The sequence below is a fragment of the Protobothrops mucrosquamatus genome, unplaced genomic scaffold, assembly GCF_001527695.2.
Source record: "Protobothrops mucrosquamatus isolate PMUCROS unplaced genomic scaffold, P.Mucros_1.0 scaffold_243, whole genome shotgun sequence".
NCBI lineage: Eukaryota > Metazoa > Chordata > Lepidosauria > Squamata > Viperidae > Protobothrops > Protobothrops mucrosquamatus.
In genome coordinates this window covers 351,416-363,540 of record NW_015386319.1, presented here as the reverse complement: position 1 = coordinate 363,540, position 12,125 = coordinate 351,416, and the positions used below count along the sequence as shown (strand labels likewise).

At 41.5% G+C, this 12,125-nt stretch overlaps 1 protein-coding gene across 1 annotated transcript in view; it reads left to right on the top strand.

The window, feature by feature from the left end:
• Window positions 1-6,721: 6,721 nt before the first annotated feature.
• The window catches only part of TMCO1 (transmembrane and coiled-coil domains 1), a 16,753-nt gene continuing 11,349 nt past the window's right edge, over window positions 6,722-12,125 (top strand). Inside the window, exons 1-3 of the mRNA XM_015830430.1 lie at window positions 6,722-6,913; window positions 8,791-8,868; window positions 11,407-11,466. Of these exons, the coding sequence (XP_015685916.1) occupies window positions 6,844-6,913; window positions 8,791-8,868; window positions 11,407-11,466 (208 nt within the window). The 5' untranslated portion in view covers window positions 6,722-6,843. The remainder of the gene's footprint in view (window positions 6,914-8,790; window positions 8,869-11,406; window positions 11,467-12,125) is intronic.

Sequence of the window (12,125 nt, the reverse complement as noted above, 5' to 3'; positions counted from 1 at the left end):
AGATTTCCGGGCCATTGCCAGCAAACTGAACTGGCCAGAAGACATCCTCCTTAGCCACTTCAAAGACAGACTTACTACGACCTATATGACGCTTGCCTGCCCAGAGGGGACCCACACCAACTTGATGAATGGTACGTCCTGGCAGAGGAAGCAGAGATTGACCTACTGAAGAGGCACCACCGAAGAAAACAATGGAGCCGCTCACCGCCTGAGTCGACACGTGAACCAATGAGACCATCGGCCATGGCCAAGAAGCAAATGGGGTGTTTCAAGTGCAGGAGAGAGGGGCATCGGGCTGTAGAATGCCGCTCAAAAGCCCCCCAGCACAACCCAGACAGATCACTGGCCAGCAAATCTGGGAAGTCTCCAGATAAGACAAAAGAACCTGCCATGAGAATGATGGAGGCCGTGGAATCCTCTACCTCTGCTCATTGGGGGGAAAGAACTCCAGCCTACACCGCAGGGCCGGTGGACGCCTCAGACGACAGCTCGGAGGGCGAACCCCTGGTAAGTGGACCCATCGCACCCATCCTCAAGACAGTGACTATATTAATTCCCCCCATGCCCGAAGCTGTCAAGGTGAAAGCCTTAATAGACTCTGGCTGCACCCGCTGCCTCATTAGCCCGACGCTAGTGGGAAACCTGGGCATTCCGTCGAGGAGACTGGAACAACCAATCTCATTTGGCCAGTTAGATGGGTCCATAGCAGGGGGGTGCCAGCTACCCTAGCCACTTTACCAATCCACCTCTCCCTGGGCAAACATGAGGAAGACATAACGTTTGTAGTGACCCCAGGCATGGAATGCCTGATGATCCTAGGGATGGAATAGTTAAAGAAATGGAACCCCTGGGTGAATTGGAGGACGGCAGAAATCAATTTCCCGAAAGCGGATCCTATGGACTTAAAACCCCAAGGGGATCTACCAAAATTAAGAACGGAAAAAGCATCCATGGGAGAAGAAAAGGGGCTACCAGAAATACCAGAGGAATACAGAGATCTTGCTGAAGTTTTCAGCGAGGAGAGGGTGGATGAGCTTTCCCCTCGCATGCCCCAATATAACAATATAAAAGAGTCACATTCATGCAGCTTTGCCACGACACAAAATCAGCAGGGCATTTTGGATTTGTAAAAACATTACAGTTAATTAAACGGCAATTTTGGTGGCCATCCATGAAAAAGGACATAGAAAGCTATGTGGTCAGCTGCCCAAAGTGTGCAACTGCCAAGATGTTGCAAGGGAAATCGCTCGGACTGTTACAAACAGTGGCAAATCCCTCAGCCCCCTAGAGGGAAATAGCCATGAATTTTATAGTGTAATTACCAGAAAGCAATGGGAATACTGTTGTCTGGACGGTCACAGACTTGTTTTCCAAGCAGGTGCACTTTATCCCTTGCCAAAAGATTCCCACCGCAAAAGCCTTAGCGAAACTTTTCGTGCAGCATATTTACAGATTGCATGGGGCACCCCAACGCATCATATCTGATAGGGGAGTGCAATTTATGTCTGCATTTTGGAAGGAATTTTTATCCCTCTTAGGGACCACTCAGGGACTGACATCTAGCCATCACCCGCAGGGGAATGGACAAGCGGAACATTCAAACTCAGTACTTGAGCAATATTTAAGATGCTTTCTTAGTTTCCAGCAGTCGGATTGGACGGACCTACTCCCCTTCGCAGAAGTGGCCTACAATAATGCAGTCCACTCCAGCACAGGTTACACTCCTTTTCAAATAGCTACCGGTCAAGGTTTCAACCCCATGCCAGAACTAACCCCAAACGAACCGGCGATCCCATCACTGAAAGAATGGATGGAACAATTACAAAACACCTGGCCAATAGTTAGAAAAGCACTAGATGAAGCTAGGCATGCATACAAAGCACAAGCCGATAAAAAAGGGTTGAGCCTACACCATTCATTATAAGAGAAATGGTGTACTTATCTACAAAATACCTAAAATCCCCACAGCCCTGTAAAAAACTTGAACCAAATTATATAGGACCTTTTCCAATTAAAAGAATCATAAAACCAGTAACAGTAGAATTAGAATTACCCAAAAATCTCAATTTTTCACTGCAGTTTGCTGAAAAGAGAACATCAGTCACCTTTACGGCCAAAAATCCCCCCACCACCACCTCCAATCATGGTGGAAGGAGAACAACACTTCGAGATAAAGGAAATCCTAGATTCTAGGAGATATCCTGGGGCAACTCAATACCTAGTAGCATGGAAACACCTCCCTGCCTCACAAAATGAGTGGGTCCATAAATGTCATGTCAGAGCCCCGAAGCTATTAAAGAAGTTTCATACAGAGTATCCTAACAAGCCAGACTAACCTTTATACCTGTTTTGTTTTCTTTACAGGTGGATCTCTCTTATTTTTAAGGGGGGCAGGATGTCAGAATCCAATTATATTTCATTTCTAGTTATCTACTCTGGGAAAAAACCCATTTCTGCTCTCTCTGGATTCTGTCATACTACAAAGGGGAAGGGGGATGAGCAGGGGGGGTTTATGGCTCTCACTTCCTTCATTAAAACTTCAAAAGGACTGGATGTTGATTCTCACCAAGAGGACTGACCATAACAATATGGCCATCACCTTTCATCTACTGGCTCTCTGAAGTCTCCCTTTTGCCAGCAGTAAGGAAAAAGGGGGGGAACAAGGATCGTCGCCTGGAAGAACTGTGGGGTCGGGGGCTGCTTGGGAACGCTTAAAACATTGAAGGATGGGAGAGAATTTCTCAGATCCTGTCTAGCATGCCTGCCATCATTTTCTCTTAATAAAGATGCCTGTTGGAAGAAATATTCCAAGAATTCTGTCTTCTTAAGATGTAAAGTGAGGTGGGTCCTTACAAATATTGTGGGAAAATAAACTTAAATAAGAATTTTAAACAGGATCTATGATAAGGCAATCAAGATGATCAGTTAGAAAAGGGTTACTGTATATCAATGTGGTTATTATTTGCAGAAATATTAGAAAAATGTCTATATTTAATTGTTATTTACCTAAATAATAAGAATTGTTATTAATTCAAGATTGGCAAAAGAGAACATTTTTGGAAGAAGAGAACATCAAGCAAAACTATTATGTGGACTATAGAATTATAGAATCTAATTATTATTGTTTTTTAAATATAAACCCTGACAACACGATGTTTACCAAATATTAAGGTGATTATGTAAAAAAAAAATAAAACGTATTTTTTTTAAAAAAAAGGATATTGTAAGAGAGCCAAGTGTCGGTGAAAACTCGAAGGCACGTTTTGGGATGGAGTCGCTTTGCAGGATCGCAAGGACAGTTAGATCTTCTTTGCGCCCCTTCCTGCACCTAAGATTCTCAGGAATCTCTCGAGCGATTGCGAAGAGCAAAATCGGGATGTACTGGTCTACTCGCGTCATGTTTCTCCCCCCCACACACACCGCCGGTGCATCGACAGGACAGGAAGGAAGTGCCTCCCAAAACACATGCACGGGATTAATTTGAGAACTAAATTATTTTGCGCATGTGGTAGAAACACTGCATACACAAACACACACACACTGCGTGTAATAAAAAAAATACTATTCACCCACGGGAGCAGCTATATTTAATCCCAAATCTAGTGCTTAATGTCAGTAATGTCAACATCTGGGAGAGGAACTTTAGCGTGTCTTAAGAGGCGCGCTGCCCAGCTCTGGAAAATATTGCTGCATTTTTATTATCCACCTTGCAATGGAACTGCTCACCTTGCCACTGGCTGTTCCCCCGCTAAGTCCAATGAGGAAAGGCTTTTTTTCCACCAACGAACTTGCGATAGCGCTGGGGTTGCTGCTCGCTGTCCCCCGCCATAGTCTCTGTGCTTCAGCATATCTAGTCCGGGAAGATTTGTTGACTTGGCCTCACAAGCCTCTCCTGCTTCCAGCCAAGTCGCGGCTTGGCGCACGCACTCAACATGATATTCTGCCAGGCACTGCCCTTCTCTCCACCTCTTACCCCAGACGGTTTGCGCAGATGAGCCTCGTCATTCCAAGAGAGAATGCACCCTGGCTGAGGAATTCTGGGAGTTGAAGTCCACAAGTCATAAAAGGGCCATGTTTGAAGACCCCTGACATAAGGCATTTTGAAATTTACATCAAGTGGGAGAAAACTACAGAACTTGGAATTGCTATTTGTCACTAACCAATAATAGAAAAAAAATACACTGCCCACTATCTTCCTTTTTCTAAAAGGCCTAGGAATGGTTTTATAGGATAGAATATAGAACATTAAGAATAAGAATAATGCCTACAAATATTTCCTATTTATTCTTCATGCATTTGCTTGACAAGACTTGAACACTGAGCCCTATCCAACAAAATGCAATTCAGAGGTGAGAAAAGTAAGGTCCTACATTTAGGCAAGAAAAATCAAAAGACAGCTGTAGGTTGTACATGGCTCAACAGTAGTAATTGTGAGAGGGGTTTAGGAGTCCTAGTGGAGAACCACTTAAGTATGAGCTAGCTAGCATTGGGCTGCAGTTGCCAGAAAAGCCAATGCGGTCCTAGGCTTCATCAACAAGATAGTATCAAGGTCACCTGAAGAGTTAGTGCCATGTTATACTATTTTAATAGAAGTACACTTGGAATACTGCATCTTTTGATCATCACAATACAAAAAAAATGTTGAGGCTCTAGAAAAAGTGTACAGAACAACAAAGATAATTAGGGAACTGGAGACTAAAACATGAAAGGTTGCAGGAACTGGGTATGCCCAGTCTAATGAAGAGAAAGACTAGGGGTGATGATAACAGTCTTCTAGTATTTGAGGGGCTGTCACAGAGAAGAGGGGCTCCACCTATTCTCCAAAGTATCTGAGGTCAGAACAAGAAATAACGGATGGAAACTTATCAAAGAGAGATCCAACTTAGAAATGAGAAATTTTCTGACATGAGAACAATTAATCAGTGGAATGGCTTGCCTCCAGAAGTTGTGGGTGCTCCATCCCTGGAGATTTTAAAGAAGAGTTTTGACAGCCACGTATCCAAAATGGTATATAGGGTCTCCTACTTGAGCAGGGGGTTAGATTAGAAAATCTCCAAGGTCCCTTCCAACTTTTATTCTGTATTCTGATTTCAGTTTATCAAAGATTTTGATAGGAAGAAGGGGCAGAAGTGTTGAAATATGTGGCAAGATACCATAAGGTACCATAAGGCAAGTTTACCAGTCTTTCACATATCTTAATGTAGCGAAGGGAACAGGGCATGCTTTAGGACTCTCCATCAGCCTTCTTGCACATTTGACACACATCCAGTCTATTAATCTTTAACATTTTTTTAAAAAAAAAAATGGGGTATAATTGGTCTCCTGGAATCACAACAGTCAGGTGTTCCCGAAACTATCTCCTTGGGTCATTACTCCTATGACCTTCATTTATTACTATCTTTTATCTTCTGCTAGTAATGAACCCACCTTTTTCTATTGACATTTTTTCCTTTTAAAGTCTAAATTTCTTTGGACCATACAATATTGTTTTCCTGCAGATAGCTGCTTTCTAATACAACTTAGTGATTACAGATCTTTTATTCTGGTCATTTAACTCTTAACACTGTTAAAACTGCATATACATTGGTTTTGCAAACTGTCCCATCTCATTGGAATGGGAGATAAACATACTTCTAGTATCTTTATTTTCAGAAGTTTCCAACTCTCCTGAGTTCCCTTTGAACTGAAAGTCAAGTAGTTCTACGTATATTTCTCTACAGCTTTTGAAATTGGCTGTCCTGATATTCAGTATATGTATATGACTATGCTCCAAGTTGTTTTTCAGCAGCATCTTGAAACCCTAGATTACATGGTCACTTCCTGCAAAAAATCCAATTGTTGAAATTGCAAAATTTTTGTTTCCTGTACCTCATTCTTAAATTCAGCTTCTCTCTTGCCTTCTCCCTCGCCTTTCCGCTTCCTTCCACAATAGAATCGTAAAATTATAGGGTTGGAAGGGACCTCACATCACTACCTTGACAAGCTCCACTGTTGTAAAATGTGAGGATGGATCTGCTTAGACAATTGCATCATGCTGCCTGGAAGTCAGTCACAGAACACAGAATCAGAGGACTTTTAGTCCAAGCTGCTGTTCAAAACAGGAGATCTTATACCATTCCACTCAAATGGTTGTCCAGCATATTCTTGAAAACCTCCACTGATGGAGCACCAATTTCAAAAGGCAAAATTAAATGTTCTGTCAGGAAATTCCTCCTTGGTTCTAGGCTGGATCTTTAACAAGTTTCCACTCATTACTTATCTTGCCCTTTGGTCCTTTGGAAAATAAATTAGTCCCCTCTCCTCTATGATAACCCCTCAAGTACTGGAAGACAGCTATCATATCACTTCCTAATCCTTCTCTTTGATAGGTTAGGCATATGTCCCTTAACCATTCATGACAAAGTTTAGCTTCTAGACCCTTTCTGCATTTTCTAGGGGCATCTTCTTTGTGTCATGGTAACCAGAACTGGATCCAGTATTTCAAGTGCGGCTTCACTAGTGCAGTAAAACATGCGCCTTGCAACCTCCAACATCCATCCTCTTAATATAATAGGCTCCTGAACCTTTTCACTCGTTGATGCCAAGCCTCCACACTTGCACACATCTCCCCTCCCCCCACTTTTGTAAACAGCTCCTTCTTTTGTTGCTCTCGAGTCCAGCCGAGCCCCGGATCTCCTGCGCCCGCAGTGGCAATGCAACTCAAATAGATAGACATGCGCATAGTCATGCAGGGAGTTCCGGTCAACTCAGAAGTTACGCACTCTAGAACGTAAATATCGATATGCTCTAGTTTCCGTTTGGGCCTAGTTTCCGGAAAGGAACTGTTGCTGCTGAATCTGCGAGATGAGTACTATGTTCGCTGATACTATCCTTATTGTCTTCATTTCGGTCTGCACCGCTTTGTTAGCGGAGGGTGAGTGGGGAAAGGGAGGGTATAATTCTCCAAGTGAGAAGGGAGGAGAACAGGATGGTGGCTACAGTTCAGGATCTTCTTCCTTTAACCAATTTTAATTGTATTTGTTGCAACTTCGTACAAATTCAAGCAGTATTGGCATTGACATTCCATGATCATGCCAGGGTAGATTTTGGACTTCTGACGGGAAGCTGGCGGGATAAATATAGGGGCTCCGACTTTTTTCACGTCGAGAGAGTGGAAGTGGATGCTTGCATTGCAGCCGAAAGGGCAGCGGAATAGGGAAGGGAATCAGAAAGGTGCTGGATGACTTCCCAGGTGTTTCAGAAAGAGGTGCCCACCTGAAATGCCTCTTCCATCCACCTCAGACCTTGGCTGGCTTATTTCGCCAGGGAGGATTAAAATAGTCATATTTGAATTCCTTGATCCATTGCTTGGAGCTAAAAATAGTTAGAAATATAATTCTGTTCAGTCAAAACTGTCACAATTGAAGTATCCACATTTATATGCAAATGACAATTAAACGTGCACGGTTTTGCTGGTGCGACAAATATTATTTCTCAGCTTGCTAACGAACTTGGGGGGAGGGGAGAGGTTTGGAATGCAGACTTCAAAGATTAAGAAGCCAGATTGTGAGACTCAAGGACATTACACCAGGTGTCTGGCCAAACCTAGAGATACTTTCTCATAACAATATTTTTCCACTTGGTTGGGCAACGTGACTTCACCCAGAGGGAGGATTCAATGCTTTTACTATATGAGTTTGGGAGGAGTCTTGCCAGAGCTGTTTTGCTTTCATTAGTGCCAAAGTGATGTACTCAATAAAGTTTTATATTAAGAGATCGGAATGTCTCACAGGTGTTTGCTTGGTTCGGTTTGTCAGTTGGAACATTGATATTAAACCAGCTCTCCTTTAAGAAGAATTTCTTCAAGGGGTCCTGAGTCCCTGCAAGCCTGTCTGGTAGCTTCTGGAAGAGATGTGAAGACTCGGGGGAAGATGGGCAGGATAGGTCCGGCGAAGAACGGCCAAGCCACGGGCCAAATGGACTTTGGAGCTCATGTGATGATGACCCGCCAAAAGGAGCCATTGGCAATGAGAGATGGGGTTGTGTTGACGGGGAGCCAACACTAGACAGCAGAGGAGATACAGAAGGTTGTGATGCCAAAGGCGGGTGAAGCCGAGTTCCCACTACTCTCCCCTGGGGCTGGAGCCCACCCAAGTCCCGAGGTGGAAAGAGAAGTGAGCCACTGAGTGGGAAGACTCGATGCAGTGGGGGTTTCTGATGGCCTGCTGCAGCCCATCAGTTGAGCAGCTGAGGGAGAGGTTTGTCAGCCTGGAACTGCGAGGGAGAAAGCCAACAAGGAGACTAGAACTGCCTCCCAGAGTTGGATCCAGCCAGCCTGCGGTGGCTGTTTAAAGACATTACCTCAGCCCCGACAGAGAATGGGACCCATGGCAGCCATAAGAGATCAGAATGTCTGGAAGGTGTTTGCTTGGTTGGGTTTGTCAGTCGGAACCTTGACATTAACCATAAAACATTAACCAGGTGTGAGACTTTCTTCTCACTATACAATCAAGGCTCTTATTACTTGTTATGCCAGATATGAATAACTAATGTTGGTTCAAGGGCCACATCAGGCTTTACATTGCAGAATGCTAGCTGCAGTCCAAAAGTAGAAGGCACAGAGTTGAGTTTTAAATTATGAGAATAGACTTTGAATGTTTTAAGTGGTGAAATGGGCAAACCCCAATTAATCAAAATGCAAAAAAAAAATGCTTTAGATATTCTGCCCCAGTGATAGAACCCACTGGTCTGAAGATTTTTGTGTTCTTGCCCAGTTGTTGTACATCTTTTTCTGTCTTATGTTTATTTCAGGCATAACATGGGTTCTGGTGTATAGAACAGATAAGTATAAAAGACTGAAAGCGGAAGTGGAGAAACAGAGTAAAAAATGTGAGTATGTTTGCAAATAAATGCTAAATTTAGTCTTATCATAACTCAAATACTAAGTTGAGATATGCTTCCTATATTAGTTCAAATCAAATCAAATATATTTTTATGATCTTTAATTGTGATTAATACAATACTATAGTATTATAGTAATTATACTGTAATAGTTTCATGTGAGACTAATAAGTGTTTCTTGAAAAGGATATTGATTTGTGTTATGTATTAAAGCAGAATCCCTCTGTGAATGGAGACATTGTAGGAGGAATGTGAATCTGAAGGAGCTTAACAGCACCTTTTCTGACTAGCAATTTTTATTGAAAGGCTTAAGGTTTTATAAATTGTAGCTCACTTCAGTGCATACAGTGGCTATATTTTTATATATTAAATCAATCTAGCCACTCTATTTACTGTATTTTTTGAGCTGCTCAAGAGAATAATAGATATAATTTTAAATTTTAATAACAGAATAAATCAATAACAGCATGAAATATTTTATCCTATAGAATAGGTAAAACGAATTTATGGCATTATAAATTCACTCCAATAAATACTGTAGATATTGTTGGTATAATTTACAATTTAGGTTTGGCAACCTTGGAATCCTTTTCATCCTCAACTGCTACTGCTGATATTAAGTAATGTGAATAAGTGTTATAATTAATTGAGAAAGTACAGTGCAAAGTAGAATGGATGTTTCCAGTTAAAAATAATACATCACAGGATTGATTACATAGATCACGGGTGTCAAACTTGCCACATCACGTGATGTGTCGTATCATGACCTATTGCAACTCTTTTTGCATTGCTGGCAATGGGGTGGGCGTGGCTTCGATATGATGAAACCGGCCTGCGGGCCAGCAGTTTGACACCCCTGACATAGATGATAATAAAAGACACTAAGAATTCGTAATCCACTTTTGGGGGGGATGACTGAATTATACAAAAATGGCTGTCAAATAGTGTATCCAACTTAAGCTAAATTGCCTGCCTACATCTTTTTGTTTACATTCTTATGTAAGGCTGAGTTACATTTTTTGCTAGACTGAGTTGTAGTTAGAGATCTTTGTGGTTGGTTTGTGATCTATATACAATAACCCCAGCAGCCAGTGCTCCCCAAATGAGATACATGTTGCAAAGGAATGGTAAATAAAACAATAGCTAGCAAAGCTAGCTAGCTAGCTGGCATATAAACTCTGCAATTTTATGCATATTCTGGATTTGTACATCTTACAAATGAGTTTATGCAAAAATTTGCAAATTAACTGGGACTCTTTGATCCAAAATGAAGTAGAAAAGAAACTTCTGTAAGCAAGGTGAACATTAGAATGACAGTTTGGATGTATTTTGAGCTCTCAGGAATAATTTTCTCTCCCCCAACCTATCAATATGAATGGTAACTCCCAAGATTTGTACATCTGTAATTTGATAGTTTTTAATATATATATACCAAGCAACAGTGCCTGCAAGTATTTATGAAACCTGCAGTCATATTAAAAACAATTGGAAGATTAGTTAATTTTCTCCCAAATCAGTAAAGATTCTTCTTTCTCACAATTTTCTGTTATATGAAATTGAACAGGCGTAATCCATACAGAAATGGCAACTGTAAATGCAAATATGTATATCAGATCTCTTTCGGAATGCTGTCATTCCGAGGGGAGGGGGATGGCTATTTGGGGTTTGAAGAATTTGTTGCTTTCCCTTTGATGAATTGGATCAAAAGGGAGGGGGAATGGGCCATCAGGGCCATCTGGATGGACTCCTTTTCCGCCAGTTTCAGCTTAGGTCAGGCGCCAAGAAGACAAGGTCAGGCGCCAAGAAGACAACTTGTTATCACCTTCTCGTCTTGGGAGTTCCCATAATACCATCAAGCCAGCTCCTGATGGACTGGAGTTTTGGGATGGGATTTGAACAATTGGAAATTAGGCTAACGATTTGTGCAGAAACTGCAAACATTTTCATTCAGTAAAAGATCCTTTTGAAATAACGCTTGTTTCAAGAGTCATGCTTTCCTAAGTAGACAGCTGAGGCAGGACCTTACAATGCAATTCTTTCAAAAAATAAATATGGGATGTTCTTATAAAACCCATAAAATACGCAGGAAGCCTGATTCTGAACCTGCACATTTATTTCCCTGAAAATGAGCAAACTTCCAATAGAAGAGAATATTCTGAGCAAGTTTCATCTCTTTCCCTCAGTAAGACCAATTGTGCTTGCAAATTATAATTCATTGCAAGATAAACTGATTTTGGCAAAGCAGGCGTTCCCATAGCATGTTATTTTTTCAGTCTTTCATTTTCTGCTATAATTAGAAGACTGGGAAGCTTTTCTGGGTGGGGGAAATTGGTCTTCCTGCTATCCTCTGAATTGCACAGGTAGATGAGGCACACATTTATTTACAGATTTCCACTTATATACGCCCATAAACTACTCATAATATCTTTAGATTTTTGGTGTGGGTGCAAAGCAATGAGAAGAAAGGTGGCTTTTTAAGGAAGAATTGAAATGAAAATAACTGACTGTGTTGTCTAATCTCTATAGTGGAAAAAAAGAAGGAAACAATTACAGAATCAGCTGGCCGACAGCAGAAAAAGAAAATAGGTAATGTCAAGTGCTGAAGTTTGTGTGTGCTACAGAAGTGAGGAGAGGAGAAGAGAATTCTTTATTGACCAAGTGCAGGGGTAGGCAACCTCGGCTCTTTTATGACTCATGGACTTCAACTCAGGAATTCTGGGAGTTGAAGTCCATGAGTCATAAAAGAGCCGAGGTGTAATCGGACACCACAAGGAATTTGTCTCGGGTGCATAAGCTCACAGTGTACATATGAACAGCAAGTCATAGGTCATAAACATAATTACAATCATTAATCATAAGTTACAAACAACAATAATTGATAAATCATAAGAAATCAATAGAAGATAGTAGGAAAAATGAGAAGAGGAAAAAAGATGAGAAATGAGACAGTGCTGTGGGAATTAAGTGTTAAGCAGAGTGATGGCACCGGGGGCGGGGGACGACGACTATCTTTGTGTCTAATTGTTTTGGCATGTAATGCTCTACAGCAGCATCCAAGCTACCAATTGGCAGAATATCAGGAGTGGGCAGTAAGTGTATCTAAATAGGACAGTAGCAGAGGCTACCAGGAGACGCATACAACCCACGAGCTGCCTATGCATATTTTTTGTTTATGTTTTTCCCTGTTTTAAAACTGAACAGCAGTGACATAGTTCTTTTTTTTTTTTTTTTTTTTTTTTTAAAAA